The sequence below is a fragment of the Manis javanica genome, chromosome 1 (genome assembly GCF_040802235.1).
Source record: "Manis javanica isolate MJ-LG chromosome 1, MJ_LKY, whole genome shotgun sequence".
In the NCBI taxonomy this organism is placed as follows: domain Eukaryota; kingdom Metazoa; phylum Chordata; class Mammalia; order Pholidota; family Manidae; genus Manis; species Manis javanica.
The window spans coordinates 162,726,926-162,743,732 of NC_133156.1; the positions used below are offsets into that span (position 1 = coordinate 162,726,926).

At 41.0% G+C, this 16,807-nt stretch overlaps 1 protein-coding gene across 14 annotated transcripts in view; it reads right to left on the reverse strand.

Annotated features, from left to right (window-relative positions):
* The window catches only part of INPP4A (inositol polyphosphate-4-phosphatase type I A), a 179,162-nt gene that overhangs the window by 79,337 nt on the left and 83,018 nt on the right, over positions 1-16,807 (reverse strand). For all 14 annotated transcript variants that reach the window (XM_073239970.1, XM_036994610.2, XM_036994608.2 and 11 more), the window contains 4 exons: positions 16,441-16,485; positions 2,748-2,866; positions 475-591; positions 117-196 (listed from right to left, as the gene is read on the reverse strand). In XM_073239970.1, the coding sequence (XP_073096071.1) occupies positions 117-196; positions 475-591; positions 2,748-2,866; positions 16,441-16,485 (361 nt within the window). The remainder of the gene's footprint in view (positions 1-116; positions 197-474; positions 592-2,747; positions 2,867-16,440; positions 16,486-16,807) is intronic.

The window sequence follows — 16,807 nt, forward strand, 5'->3', positions numbered from 1 at the left end:
CCAGCCTCTGGGAGGGGGCAGGGTGTTCTTTCTGTACAGAACATGGGGCCTTTCCCCATCTGTCCCTGGACCTCATAATTCTAGATCTCTTCAAAGGAACAAAATTAAGTACCAACCTTAGTGTTAAATGCAACCTGTGATGCCTGTCCTGGAGCAGATCTTTGACAATGAATGTTCCAGAGCCCAGTAAGTACATCTGAGGAAAGAGCAGGAAGAACACTTTAGTGTGTGTGCTTTGCCTCCAGTCCAATTACCAGGGGAGTCCAGCTGGCTGGTTCCCACGACACATCAGGCCCTCATCTCAGGAGGCCAATAGGAATGCTCAGAAAGAAATTCCCCAGCACAAATACACCTGGGCATCAATTCATTTGTGAGCCAGTAGTGAAGTTAATCTGTGTTCACCTCTCTCTCAAATGATTACAGAACTTTTAAAAAACTAAAAAAAATCCCATGAACCACAACATGTTACTTAACTGTTCCCTGAGATCTATCTTTAACATCATATACGGAGAGTTTGATCTGTGTCATCTGATTAATAAGGGAGTCTTGAAAGAAGGCAATACTGCTTAGAAATATAGGATTGTTGGTTCCCTAGAATAGAAAAGAAAACAATCAGAATACGGAGTTGGAATTTTTTAAGTAACACCAACATTTTTGGAATAAGAAATTAACATTCTTACCAACTTGGACCAACATCAACAGCTAATGGATATATACAACCACAAAACTTTCCAGAAAGGACAAAGTAGTCTGACAGACTTTACAGATCCAGACACAACAAATGTGCCCATCACACAAGCTGTGCCCAAGGGCTCAGGAGGAATTTTCTAGAATTGGGGCGAGTTGAATGTCCACGTGTATTCTTAGTCTCAAGACTTTAGATGAGTTAGGTTTGGATCTACTGCTTTGGGTTGTTCCTGTAAGATGTACAAAGGTACATGAAGGAGGAAATAAATGGCTTACGTTGTTTCTTATTTCTAGAATCCTATAGTTTGGAATAATTAAGGCCTGACTGTTTTAAGACTATCCTTCTCAAAGGACTAGCTGCTGGCTGGTAGATCATAAGTGGCTATTTCCTGGCAGCTTAGCCCTGCCCCGCAAAGCCCCATCATATCATAGTCTCTTTCTCAAGCAGTGTTAACTACTTCTGCCACACGGTTAGCAGTCCCTGCTGTGGGGTCTATGCCTCTGGCTATGTTCTCCTGCAGCCCCCAATTCAACGTCTTGGCATCTGCTGGGCAACCAGCTGCTCCTGGGTGGCCTGGTAGGGCCACAGCGCACCCAACCTCTCCCTGCATCTGCCTTGGTTATTAAAGCCATCTCTGACCCTCTTTCCAAAGAAGCTAAAACCTGGGTGCCTTCTCTGGTGCCTCTTTCTCCATCATTCTTAACCTCGCCGTGATGATGAGCTCCTTCCATGAATCCCACCACCAGGCCCCCCCGCATATACCCCATTTTTCCACTTCTTCCCACCACCAGTCAGGTCTTACATCATTGCCCCAAACAACTGCCTGAGTTCGGATCTCCATGAACCCATCTGGTCAGTTGACCCCCTGCTTAGAAGCCTCAATGGGCCTGCTATAAACTCCATCCAAGGCCTCCTTCCCTCACTCTCCTGTATGTGCCCTTTGCACACACCGAACAGGATAAAGCTATTCTCCAAACCCAATGGCACTTTCCTGTTGCTGTCCTCTGCATACTACCACAGAACCCTGGCATGCTCTTCAACATGTGGGCCGCAGACTGGGCATCACCTGGGAGCTTGTGAGCAAAGCAGTCTTGGGCTCTACCCCAGACCTATTAAGTCAGAATTTCACTAAGCACCACTCTAGGAAGCCTCCTCCAATCCTCAGAGCTGGATCGGACCCATCCTCCTGGTGCTGCCCTCCTCTCTCTAACACCTCCTACGTTGCACCCTGCATAGATGTGGCCACATTCATTTCTGCCTCCACAGCCACAGACAGTGACTCCTTAGGGCAGGGGCTGGGCCTCCATGGTGTATCATCACAGCGCCCAGCACTGTGCTCTGGGTAGGCAGTGCTTAGCAAATACCTAGGCAATAGAATTGTTGACTCGAACTTGGAAATCAGTTCCCAAGAGAATGAAAAAGGATGGTCCACTTTCCAAAATGTAAAATGGGGTGAGAGGAGGAAATAGTTTAAGTTGGTTTGAGACTGGTCAGGAGGGGAGAACTCACAAAGAGCTTACACCACAAACAAAATCCTGCAATCTCATACCAGCAATGCCTAACTTACACAATGTGCTCAATTACCTAAAAGGATTTTGTAAAAGTCATTTGATTTACTGTAAAAAGGAAACATGTAACATACAACCTGAAAGGAGATAGAAATAAAAACCAATAAAAATAGGGATATATTCAGCAAGAGGGCTGATTAATAGTTACCTCTCTCCAAACCTTGGTTAATGAGCACAGTTCTCCAAAAGTAGCAGCCAGTTAGAAGCAACAAGGAAGAATTAGATCTTCCCTCTTAAAAGGCAATCAAACTTATATAGCGTCATTGTTCAAAAATAACCAACCAATAGTTAACCAATCATTGTAAAGGATATGGCAAACATAAATGTCACCCAGATGAGTGTGATGAAAAATCTCAATGTGCTTAAAACCCATGGAAAATAGCAACAAATCACATGAAGTATAACTGCAGCTGCAGGTGCACAGGTGACGGAACAGCCGCCCTCCTCAGGGGGTGAGCCTATCACGGAGCTCCGGAAGGGCCAGCACCCACCTCGATGATCTCCGTCTGTGCATGCTTCGTCCAGAATGCCTGAGGAGGGGTGGTGACACTCACTGCTACAAAACTATTTGGTTTTCGATCTAGCGATGGAGTATGCAGCTCACTGCAAGCTGTAGAATCAAGATGGGTGAGAAATGAATCCTTTAAAATCAAGGCTCCAGGTAAGTCTCCATTTCAAACACACCCAAAGCAAGCAAAAAATGTAAATGACGCCTTGGTTACACTGTCAGCTGTCACAGGGAGGTGATTTTTTTAAATGGAAACGGTCTCATTTCACTCCTCCCCCTCCCCCCACCCACAAGACAGCAAGGCCACAACTGCCAGGGGAAGGCTGAGCCGAAGGGGCTTTCGTGTCCAGGGAATGGAGCTCAAAGGCAACAGTCCCATAAGGGATCTGACCCATAAAGTTTAACCTTAGTAATTAACTGAACTTGTAAACAATTGAGCTAAGCAGTCACAGAGTCTATAAAACCAAGACACAGCTACACATGCCTATATCCCATGACTAGAAAGCTTATGGTACCCCGCAGATCTCTGCAGATGTATGCTGGAAGCAAACTGAAATTCTAAGGCAAAATAAAGCTTTTGTAAAAAAGGAAGTCATCGCTTATCCCCTTATAAGACTCCTATCAAATGTAAGATTACTAAAAAGGCTCCTTTTCAGAACTCTAGGTACCTGCTAAACTGTTTCAGTTAGGAAAATTTTTGTACTAAAGCATTTTGAAACAGATTATAGAACTCCGATTCCAATTCTTACATACAAGTGACCCAGAGGAAAAATGATATTTTATTGAATCTAACATGCTAACTGTTGCAAAAGGTATTATAAAAGCAAAAAAGACGGACTGTCATTAGACTATGATATGCTATTGATCAGAAGACACTTTCTGACCAAAGAGATATTAAAACATGAAAAAAATATGCACCTTGGAAGCATGAAATATATGGTAACATCAAAGTTCAACACTGGCTGAAACAGCTAGCTTTTTTGGAGGAGCAGTAACACTCCCCAGACTGCTGCAAGCCTGGGGTGAACTTCCAGAGTCCTGAAACTATTGATCTGGACCATTTTTGCCAGGGTTGTCATCACCTTTGCGGAGGAAAGGATTCTGGAGGTCCTCACTCTGTCCTTCCTGCCTCATCATTCACATTTGATTTTTAAAATGCTCACTGGGGACTTAAATTTTAGAAATTGATTTTTACTTCTGAAAATAAAATTTGGTTATCTGATTATAATTTTCATTATTTATTGGATATCATAAGATACAGAGAGCTAAGGTTTTCAATTCAATGAGTTTTGACAGTAACTATCATCAAACATGATAGAGAACTTTTTCTATCAGACAAGAAATTTCCCACTATTTTCAAGTTAATCCCTCCACATCTGCCACCACTTTGATTTCCACCACTTCTGTCTGTTCTTGAAATTCACATAAATGATGTTTTTGAGATTCATCTATATTGTTACATGTATTGATAATTTATTCTTTTTTTTAATTGATGTGTTATAGTCCACTATATGAAGGAACCAAAACTTACTTAACCATTCTATTAATGGACATTTGGGCTGTTTCCAGTTTTGAATTATCATAAATAAATGTGCTACAGACATTCTTTTTCATGTCTTTTTGTGAACATATGTTTTCATTTCTTTTGCATAAGCATCTAAGAGTGAAATTTCTAGGCAATAGTGGAGAACATAGTTTTCTAAAGTGGTTTTAACATTTTACAGTCCCATCAGCAATGTACATGAGTTCCAGTTGCTCTGCATCCCCACCAACATTTGGTGGGGTTAGTCTTTACTTCAGTTGTTCTAACAGATGTGTTTTAACTTATACTTCTGTGTGACTGATCTAAGCATCTTTTTACCATGGGCTTATTGCTTATTTTTATAACTTCTTTTGCCAAGAGTCTGCTTGAGTTTTTTGCTTATTTTTTAACTGAACTGTCGACTTTTCATTGTTGATTTGTAAGCATTTTATTCTGGATCTGTCCTTTGTCAGGTATGTGTGTTGTGAATATTTTTTTCCCAGTCTATGGTTAATCTATTCATTTTCTTAAAGAGATTTTTGTTTCAGATTTTTAATTTTAGAGAGTGGTAGGCAGAAAAAAATGTCTCTCCCCCCAAAAAATTATCCACATCCTAATTACTGGTACTGTGGGTGTACTGCATTACAGGCAAAAAGATTTTATAGATGTGATTAAGGTCATGGAATCCTGACAGGGGAAATGATTCTGGGTGGGCTGGCCTAATTACATGAGCCCTTAAAAAGTAGCAAATGAGGATAAAGTGTGAGTCCCAAAGATGTGACAATGTAAAAAGAGGCAGGGAGGTTTCAAAGCATCAAGGGCACTCAACCTGCCATTGCTGGCTTTGAAGATGCCAGAAGGGGGCCACAAACCAAAGAATATGAGGGGTTTTTCTAAGCTGAGAACCAGCCTCAACTGGTAGCTAGCAAAGAAATGGAGCCTTCAGTCCTACAACTACAAGGAACTTAATTCTGCCAATAATCTGAATGAGCAAGGAAACAGTTTCTCCTCTAGAGTCCCCAGAAAGGAATGCAGCCCTGCTGCTACTTTGATTTTAGTGTGTAGGACTCTAAACAGAGATCCACCTGAGTCCACTGGATTTGTGACCAAGGAAACTTTAAGATAATACATTTGTGTTGTTTTAAGGTACTAACGTGTGGTAATTTGTTATGACAGCAGGTAGCAAACTAATGCATAGAGTTAGTGGGGTTTTTGTTCTTTCCAAGAAATCTTTGCTTACCCTGAGGTTCTGAGTTATCCTTTGATTTTTTCCAGAAGCTTTAAAGTTGTATTATTTTTTAAAGTTCTCTTCTATTATTTCTACTGGGTTTGCCTCAACAGGAATCATGAATTCAACTGTTCAGCTGATCCACTTGCTCTCCCTCCTTTAAGTTATGCCCGCAAGTGAGCCATAGTCTAGTCTTTCCCAACCTGACCTTTCATCAGATGTGGGTTATTAACATCCATGCAAGGTTGGACCTTTGGGTCTTTCAAGCACCAGTGATGGCAGACAGATAGATAACCAGTGGCCAAAGGTTGGGAAGACTGATACCAGTTTCAGGGCTGATGGGTCAAATGCTGCCTTCAGAACACACCTTCCTTCCTATACATGACATTCTCTCCTGGCCTCACCCACCAAGCAGCCTATCTAATCTGGCCTAGTGGTTATTTCCTAGCTTAAGTACCACAGCTTTCATGAAGCTTTCTCTCAGTAGCCCACAGGAAGAAGTTCACATCTCCTATTGATTATTGCTTATATCACTCCTTTGGCATATTTCCATAGAAACCATTAATCACTAAATGTATGCCTTGTCTCTGCAACAGACCATCTGCAATCCCAGGTGAATAAATGTTGTGAGGTAACCTGGTAAAATTTATTTCAACTGCATATCATTCGACTCAGCAATTCTATATTAAAAAGTTTATCCCAAGAAAGTAATGTGCAAAATGTATGAAAGATCTATGCATGAGTATGCTCACTACAGTGGTGTTTATAATGGCAAATTGGAACAAAGATAAATGTCTAACAATAGGAGACTGGTTAAAATAAACTGGCACAGCCACACAGTAGACTCTATATAGGTGCTCAAAACAAGGAGACGGACCACATGTTTATTAAAATGAAAAGACTCCAGTGATACTTTGCTCAGGAAAAAACCATATTAAGAATACTATGGTAGGAGAAGGATTAAAGAGAGTGGAATGAGAGGTGAGACAGAGGCTTCCTCCTAAAACCGCATGTAATATGAAAATATAATTAATACAACTAATCCTGAAAGAGCAACAGGAAAGAGGACTGCACCAAACTGCATACACCTTGAGAAAAGAATAAACCTCATGGAACAGGGTAACATACCAAGATCATGGCCCGACCCCAGCTCACCAGTGGGAGGTAGAGTAACAGAGCAGAGAGGGAGTGGAGGCCTGGGACTGCTGAACACCTAACTCTGGAGATCTGCTCTGGGAGCACAAACCTACATTTCATGGTGCTTGCATGGTACCCTCGTGATTAGGGGGTCGGAAAGCTAAGACAGGCAGAATACCTGGAGAGACGGAGGTTCCAGCTGCTTGTGGAAAGCAGAGATCCATATACGGTTGCTCTGGGACAAAAGAAAGGCGGGCAGTCTGAGAGACTTCCTAACAGTGAGAGGGCTGCTAGAGGGGCAAGGATGGCACAGAGCTTACTGCTCAGGAGAAAGGACGGGTAGACAAAATTTTCCAGGTGCACTCTACCCAGCAGGTTGGGAGCTTTCACGATCTCCAGATGCTCCAGCTCCCTGGCTGGCTAAACAGCTCCAAGGACCCCCTCCGTGATAGGCAGCCTAATGCGACTTTCTCCTGACCAGTCCCAACTGGCTCGCAAACAAGCAAACCCTACCCTGGCTTTAGACCAGCCAAAAGGAAGACCTGTCTACAGCAAATACAAACACAAACCATAGAGGCTTATACCTCTGTGCTCAGCCCACTGGTTAAGGCAGCGGAGTCAGGCACAGCAGCCGGGAAGCAGGAAACAGCTCTTCCCTCCCCCCAGGCACCAATAACACTCCCCTGTGACCCCCGACATTGCTTCAGGGACTGAGCAGCACCAGAGAGTAGAGCCTCTGGGCACTAGAAGGTGCCATGTACAAATACAAAATTCCAAAGGAACATGGTTCAAAGTAAAATTATGAATACAACTCCTGACAAAGATTTAAATGACATCAACCTCATGAATCTTCCTGACAAGGAGTTCAAAATAAAAATCATTAACATGCTAATGGAGATACGGAAAGATATTCAAGAACTCAGGAATGAATTCCGGTTGGAGATCCAATCATTCAAGAGCACAATGGAGGGTATTAAAAGCAGATTAGATACAGTGGAGGAGACGATAAATGAAATAGAAACTAGAGAAGAGGAATACAAAGAAGCTGATGCACAGAGAGAAAAAAAGGATCTCTAAGAATAAAAGAATATTGAGAGAACTGTGGGACCAATCCAAACAGAACAATATTCACATTACAGGGGTACCAGAAGAAGAAGAGAGAGAAAAAGGGATAGAAAGTGTCTTTGAGGAGATAACTGCTGAAAACTTCCCCAATCTGAGGAAGGAGATAAGTCTCTCAGGCCATGGAGGTGCACAGATCTCCCAACACAAGGGACCCAAGGAAGACAGCACCAAGACATATAGTAATTACAATGGGAAAGATCAAGGATAAGGACAGGCTATTAAAAGCAGCCAGAGAGAGAAATAAGATCACATACAAAGGAAAGCCCATCAGGCTATCATCAGACTTCTAGGCCAAAAACCTTACAGGCCAGAAAGGAGAGGCATGATATAATTAATTCAATGAAGAAGACGGACCTGGAACCAAGAATACTTTATCCAGCAAGATTATCATTTAAATTTCAAGGAGGGATTAAACAATTTCCAGATAAACAAAAGCTGAGAGAATTTACCTCCCACAAACCGTCTCTACAGTGTATTCTGGAGGGACTGCTATAGATGGAAGTGTTCCTAAGGTTTAATAGCTGTCACTAGAGGTAATTAAATGACAGTAAAAAAAGTAGAACAGCTAAATACTAAGCATATGCTAAATTAAATCAACTATCCCCAAAGTCAATCAAGGGATAGACAAGGAGTACAGAATATGATACCTAATATAAAAGAAATGGAGAAGGAAGAAAAAGGAAGAGAAAAAAATAACCTTTGGATTGTGTTTGTAATAGCATATTAAGTGAGTTAAGTTAGACTCTTAGATACTAAGGAAGTTAACCTTGAACCCTTGGTAACCACTAACCTAAAGCCTGCAATAGCAATAAGTAAACACCTATCGATAATCACCCTAAATGTAAATGGTCTGAATGCACCAATCAAAAGACACAGAGTCACTGAATGGATAAAAAACAAGACCCATCTATATGCTGCCTACAAGAGACTCACTTTAAACCCAAAGACATACACAGACTAAAAGCGAAGGGATGGAAAAAGATATTTCATGCAACTAATACGGAGAAAAAAACAGGAGTTACAGTACCTATATCAGACAAAACAATTCAAAACAAAGAAAGTAACAAGAGACAAAGAAGGACATTACATAATGATGAAGGGGGTCCATCCAAGAAGAAGATATAACCATTATAAATATCTATGCACTCCTCACAGGAGCACCAATGTATGTGAAACAAATACTAACAGAATTAAAAGGGGAAATAGAATGCAACGCATTCATTCTAGGAGACTTCAACACTCCACTCACTCTGAAGGACAGATCAATGAGACAGAAAATAAGGACACAGAGGCACTGAACAATACATTAGAACAAATGGACCTAACAGACATCTACAGAACTCTACACCCAAAAGCAGCAGAATACACATTCTTCTCAAGTGCACATGAAACATTTTCAAGGTCATATACTAGGCCACAAAAAGAGCTCGGTAAATTTAAAAAGATTGAAATAGTACCAACCAGTTTCTCAGACCACAAAGGTATGAAAGTACTAATAAATTACATGAAGAAAATGAAAAAAACACATGGAGGCTTCACAACATGCTCCTAAATAACTAATGGATCAATGACCAATTAAAACAGAAATCAAGCAATATATGGAGACAAATGACAACAATAATTCAACACCACAAAATCTGTGGGATGCAGAGCAGGCTGTGCTAAGAGGAAAGCATATTACAGAACAGGCCAACCTCAGGAAAGAAGAACAATCCCATATAAGCAGTCTAAATTCACAATTAAAGAAACTAGAAAATGAAGAACAAATGAGGCCCGAAGTCAGTAGAAGGAGGGACATAATAAAGATTAGAGCAGAAATAAATAAAATCAAGAAGAATAAAACAATAGAAAGAATCAATGAAAGCAGGAGCTGGTTCTTCGAGAAAATAAACAAAATAGAAAAGCCGCTAGCCAGACTTATCAAGAAAAAAAGAGAGTCTACTCACATAAACCGTATCAGAAATGAGATAGGAAAAATCACCATGGACACCACAGAAATACAAAAAGGTTTTAGAGAATACTATGAAAAATTATATGCTAACAAACTGGATAACCTTGAAGAAATGGACAACTTTCCAGAAAAATACAACCTTCCAAGGCTGACCCAGACAGAAAAAGAAAATCTGAACAGATGAATTACCAGCAGTGAAATTGAATTGGTAATCAAAAAACTACCTAAGAACAAAACCCGTGGACCAGATGGCTTCACCGCTGAATTTTATCAAACATTTAGTGAAGACCCAATACCTAAACTCCTTAAAGTTTTCCAAAAAGCAGAAGAGGGAATGCTTTCAAACTCATTCTATGAGGCCAGCATCACTCTAATACCAAAACCAGGGAAAGACACCACAAAAAAAGGAAATTACAGACCATGATGAACATAGATACAAAAGTAATCAACAAAATATTAACAAACCAAAATCAGAAATACATCAAAAAGATCATCCATCATGAACAAGTAAGATTTATTCCAGGGATGCAAGGATGGTATAAGATTTGAAAATCCATCAACATCATCCACCACATCAACAATAAGAGGGACAAAAAACACATGATCATTTCCATAGATGCTGAAAAAGCATTCGACAAAATTCAACATCCACTCATAATAAAAACTCTCAACAAAATGGGTATAGAGGGCAAGTACCTCAACATAATAAAGACCATATATGACAAACCCACAGCCAACATTATACTTAAGAGCAAGAAGCTGAAAGGTTTTCCTCCGACATTGGGAACAAGACAAGGATGCCCACTCTCCCCACTTTTATTGAACATAATACTGGAGGTCCTAGCCATGGCAATCAGACAACACAAAGAAATAAAAGGCATTCAGATTGGTAAGGAAGAAGTAAAACTGTCCCTGTTTGCAGATGACATATTGTACATAAAAAACCCTAAAGAATTCACTCCAAAACTACTAGATCTAATATCTGAATTCAGCAAAATTGCAGGATACAAAATTAATACACAGACATCTGTGGCATTCCCATACACTAACAATGAACTAGCAAGAGAGAAATCAGGAAAACAATTCTATTCACAGTTGCATCAAAAAGAATAAAATACCTAGGAATAAACCTACCAAGGAAGTGAAAGACCTATACTCTGAAAACTATAAGACGCTCATGAAAGGAAACATATCCAGTGCTCATGGATAGGAAGAATTAATATTGTCAAAATGGCCATCCTGCCTAAAGCAATATACAGATTCTATGTAATTCCTATCAAAATACCAATAGCATTCTTCAAAGAACTAGAGAAAATCATTCTAAAATTCATATGGAACCACAAAAGACCCCGAATAGCCAAAGCAATCCTGAGAAAGAAGAATAAAGCTGGGGGGATTATGCTCCCCAACTTCAAGCTCTACTACAAAGCCACAGTAATCAAGACAATTTGGTACTGGCACAAGAACAGACCCATAAACCCATGGAACAGACTAGAGAGCCCTGATATAAACCCAACCATATATGGTCAATTAATATATGATAAAGGAGCCATGGACATACAATGGGGAAATGACAGCCTCTTCAACAGCTGGTGTTGGCAAAACTGAACAACTACATGCAAGAGAATGTAACTGGATTATTGTTTAACCCCATACACAAAAGTAAACTCAAAATGGATCAAAGACCTGAATGTAAGTCATGAAACCATAAAACTCTTAGAAGACAATATAGGCAAAAATCTCCTGAATATAAGCAGGAACAACTTCTTCCTGAATGCATCTCCTTTAGCAAGGGAAACAAAAGCAAAAATGAACACATGGGACTACATCAAACCAAAAAGTTTCTGTATGGCAAAGGACACCATCAACAGAACAAAAAGGCATCCTACGGTATGGGAGAATATATTTGTAAATGACATATCCGGCAAGGGGTTAACATCCAAAATATATAAAGAACTCACACACTTCAACACCCAAAAAGCAATAACCCGATTAACAAATGGGCAGAGGATATGAAGAGACAGTTCTCCAAGAAGAAATTCAGATGGCCAACAGACACATGAAAAGATGCTCCACATCACTAATCATCAGGGAGATGCAAATTAAAACCACAATGAGATATCACCTCACACCAGTTAGGATGGCCAACATCCAATAGACAAACAACAACAAATGCTAGAAAGGATGCAGAGAAAGGTGAACCCTCCTACACTGCTGGTGGGAATGTAAGGTAGTTCAACCATTGTGGAAAGCACCATTGAGGAAAGAGGTTCCTCAAAAAACTAAAAATAGACATACCATTTGACCCAGGAATTGACCATGCCTTGGAATTTATCTAAAGAATACAACTTCTCAGATTCAAAAAGACATATGCACCCCTATGTTTATTGCAGCACTATTTACAATAGCCAAGATATGGAAGCAACCTAAGGAAGTGTCCATCAGTAGATGAATGGATAAATAAGAGGTGGTATATATACACAATGAAATACTATTCAGCCATAAGAAAGAAACAAATCCTACCATTTGCAACAACATGGATGGAGCTGGAGGATATTGTGCTCAGTGAAATAAGCCAGGCAGAGAAAGACGAGTGCCAAATGATTTCCCTCATTTGTGGAGTATAACAAAGAAGCAAAACTGAAGGAACAAAATAGCAGCAGACTCACAGACTCCAAAAAGGGACTAGTGGTTACCAAAGGAGAGGTGTGTGGGAGTGCAGGTGTGTGGGAGGGTGGGTGAGGAGGGAGGGAGAAGCGGATTGAGGGGTATTATGTTTAGTACACATGGTGTGGGGGGTCACAGGGAAAACTGTAGCACAGAGAAGGCAAATAGTGAATCTGTGATATCTTACTACACTGATGGACAGTGAGTGCCTTGGGGTATGAGTGGGGACTTGATAACATGGGTAAATGTAGTAACCACATTCTTTTTCATGTGAAACCTTCATAAGAGTGTATATCAATAAAACCTTAATAAAAAATTTATAAATAAATAAATAAAAATAGCACAGTAACATTTCTATAAATTAGTCTATCACCTCCACAACCAAAAGCATCACAGATACCTGCACAACACTGTGTGGATGTAGAAAATATTTGGAAGGATATCTACCAAAATGCCAACTGTGACTCTCTCTGATTGGGTTTTCTCTTCCTCTAACATTTTCTGTATTAAAGGTTTTTAAATGGGCACTTTTTAAGTTTAAGCTTTTATTTTTAAGACAAAGTATTTGATCATTCAACTATCTGGCTCGTGCTCAGCACCTTTTTTGTTTTTTAATTGTTGTAAAATTCATTTAACATAAAATTCACCCTCACATCTTGTTAAGCTGTTTCTTTCTCTGTGTCTAATTAATATGACTATATTACTCTTCTTGATTTGCCAGATTCAGAAATGTCCTGATTTCTATTACAGAGGCAAGAGGTTTTAATTCAATTATACCAACTCTCACCCTCTCTCTATACTCAATCAGCTTAGCTCAATTTTGTGTTAAATCCATTTCTGCATTAGTGAAGCTAAGTTCATTGTTACTCATTATGAGCCAAGTGGGGTTTCTTTCACTTCTCTCCTGTGCTGGACCGTTTTCTGGATCCCAAGCCTTCCTTTCTCTCAATTTACTCCATCTTTTGAGTGGAGAGCATCCTCCACTAACTTCCAGAGAAAGGACTGTGGGGGAAAGTAAATGCTTTTGAGACTCTGTATAGCTGAAACGAATTTCTTTCATCCTTCACATCTGATTGATAGCACGGTTGATTAGAGAATTCTAGGTTGGAAACACTTTCCCACTCCCACTGTCTGTAAGTTCCCAAAGTCACTGTGAGTCTCCAGGCTACTTTTATCCTTGATCATTGGATATGTTGTAGTTGTTTGTCTCTGGAACTCTTCATATTTTTATTTTTCTTATATTCATTACATCCCGGTGTCCTGAATTTTCCACCATGATGTTCTTTAACATGGGTATTTTTCAGTCAGTATGCTAGGCCTTGGCAGGTATTTTAACCACAGTATTCAGTTTTGAGAGACTTCTTGTATTATTTCTTGGTAATTTCCTCCCTTACATTCTTTTACATTTTCTCTTGTTATTTCCTCCTGAATTTGCTAATTTTCCATTTCCATTTCTCTACCATTTTCTATTTTGCTTTAAAATTTTTACTGTCTGATATAATTCCTTGAATATCTTCCAACCTTTATAGAACTTTAAAATTTTGTCTGTCATATTTTAAATTTCTAACATTGTTTTTCATTCATTCTTTTTTCTCTATTGTGCTCTGTTCTTGTTTTATGGACACTCTATCTTCTCGAGACTGTGAAGCATAATTTTTTTGATGTTTTCTTCTACTTTCTTCAATGTCTGTTTCTTCCAGGTTCTATTTTTTTCTGTTTTTTTCTTTCATGTTGTGGGTCTTCCACAAAGATCTGGTGATCTTTGACTATTCTTTCATTTTGTTTTAAATCAACTTTGAGGCATGGTTTATATATAAAATATGCGCACTTTAAGTGGAGAGTCCAATAAGTTTTGATAAGTTATCACCATGTTATCACCACCACAGTCAAGATATGGAAGGCTAACACCAACCCAAGGGGTTCCCTGCAATGCACCCCTTTGCACTCAATCCCCATGCTCACTTGCAGGTAACCACGGACCTGTTTTCTATCACTATAGATTAGTCCTCCTGAGTCCCACACAAATGGAATCAAGTAACATACAAATTCTGTGTATGGCTTCTTTCTTTCACTCTGCAGAATGCTTCTGAGTTTCTTCCATGTGGTTGTGTGTATTAGCAGTTCATTTCTTTCTTGCTGAATGGCATGCCACTGTATATACGTTCCATAGTTACTTTACCACCCTGCTGGTGAATGTGAGGGTTGTTTCTAGTGTTGGTTATTACAAATAAAGCTGCAATCAACATGCATGTACCAATCTTTGTGTGCACAAAAAAATGTCCGTTTGATTTCAAGAATGACAGATCAAATGGATGAGTGTGCACTGGTGGGCTAGGTGCACAAGAGTGCCCAGAGGGCCTGGCTGGTCTGCTTCTGGTTGGGTTTCAGAAGGCAAGTGTCTCTTGGTCTCTTTCAGGGGAGTGGGAGCAGGTGGTTAACTTCCTCTAGGAAAGCACCTCCTGCCTGCAAGAACAAGCCTGGCAGAATTAGGATGACAAGGAGAAGGTTGGCGGGTGGAGGGATAAAGGTGGGAGCTTGTTATTCAATAGGCTTCCACTTAAGCCCATTTTTGTCTGGCCCTTCACCCCACTCTCCTCTGTGCTGAAGTACCACAACCCAGAGCCTCTCTGCCTCTGAAGTTTCTGGTAGAATAAATTTCCAGTCCCCTTAGGGCTGAGGGAATTGGTAGAAACCTGAACCCTAAACTCTTGCTTACACAAATATAAGCCTCCGGGTGCCTCAGGGACAAATCACCTGCTCTGGCTCCCCAGCGCCCTCACGTCATGGAGGCCGGACCATGCTCCTCTCCCTCTACTCCTTCCAGGTCACATTTTGGAGGTTCCAAAAATGGCTCACTGGACAGTATGTGTTTCTGTTTCTTATTCTTCCTGATGTCTGAGATGACTTGAGATAAGGGGTGTAAATATGTTCACTCTCCTGTCCTGAAACTTTAAGTCCTTGGTTAATATTACCCCTCGTGAAGAGCAATAAAGCTCCAGGCCTGAGTAAGCAGGGCTAGAGCCAGCTTCTCCCCCAAATGTCTGTTCCCAGTTCATGGCCAGTACTCACTCCCTACTGCAGAACCAGCCATCAAGTCAGGCCTGGGGAAACCCTCTGAATGCTTAGTAGCACTTCATCTGGAATGGGGATGTTTTCAGAGTTTAGTATTAATTAGATAATAGTGGACTTGCATTTTTATAGGTTTTACAAAGTTGTTTCATTTTGCTTTAAGCACCTTTGCCTTCCAATCAGTAACACTCCACACAGCATATGTGCAAACTTGTCCAGCAAGGTCAAGAGGCTGGCTCAAGACCGTGTAGCTAGCTTGTAGCACAATCTGGACTAGAATCCAGATCCTCTGATTCCCTAAGAGGTGCTTCTTTTATGTCACCCCACTCCTGGCCACTGCTGCCAGGCCCCTGGCCAATGCTGAGTGCCTCCCAGTTGACGAGTGAAGAGGAGAGGATCAGGGGATAGCATCGAGCTCTGGAGGAGGAGCATCTGCAGCTGACCCCACCTGGCCCTCCGACCTCCTGCACAGGCCACAGTGAGGCCACACCTCTTTGATCTCAGAGCCAGTACATCCTACTACATTTGTTAGCACATTACTCTCTTCTGATGCTCCCAGGGAGGGAGGGCCCGCAGGTGTCATCACCTCTGTTCACAGTGTAGGGAAGCCAGGGCAACTCAGCCACACAGGGCCTGCTGGTCAGGGTCTGACAACGCTGCCCTGAGCCCAGCTTTCTCACCCCTCCCCGAGCAGCAGGAGAAGGGAGGGGGAGGCTGTCTCTGCAGCTCAGGGGGGACTCACTTCCTATTCCCCATCACTGCCAATTGTGGGGAGCTGCTGCTGAGGAGATGTGAGTCCTGTGGGCATGTAAGTCCCCCACAGGAAGTTGGCACCTGCCTTGGATTTCACCTTCTCAGAAACACTCTAGCAGTGGTGGAAGTGACAGCAGCAAGTTCTCTGATACAAAGTTGTGCCAGTCTACACGCTTTTGTTTTTAAGCAAAATACATTTTTTTAAAAAACGTAAAGACACCTACCTAAACTGAATTCTAAAATGGGCTCATCTGGATCCTGTATATTTCCTGAAAAAAAAAAGATAGGACAGAAAAAAATCACCCTTAATAAATTTCCTTGCTTTTAGATCTTATTTAAAAACACCCAACACTCTGTGTTTTTCCCCTTTACAATTAAGAGATAATTTCTTCGTTTTCTAAACCTTGTACTTTGAGATTCCTAAGAAGTCTCAGACTCCAAGGCCAAATCCGTCCTCCTCAGGCCTGCACACCCAAAGCAGGCAGGGCTTTCATGACGGTCTTGGCACCTGCCAGACCGGCGCTGCAGACATTCCCATGTATTCTGCTGGCAAAAGAGCCCTGGAGGTGCCTGGCCACACTGGAAAACTGA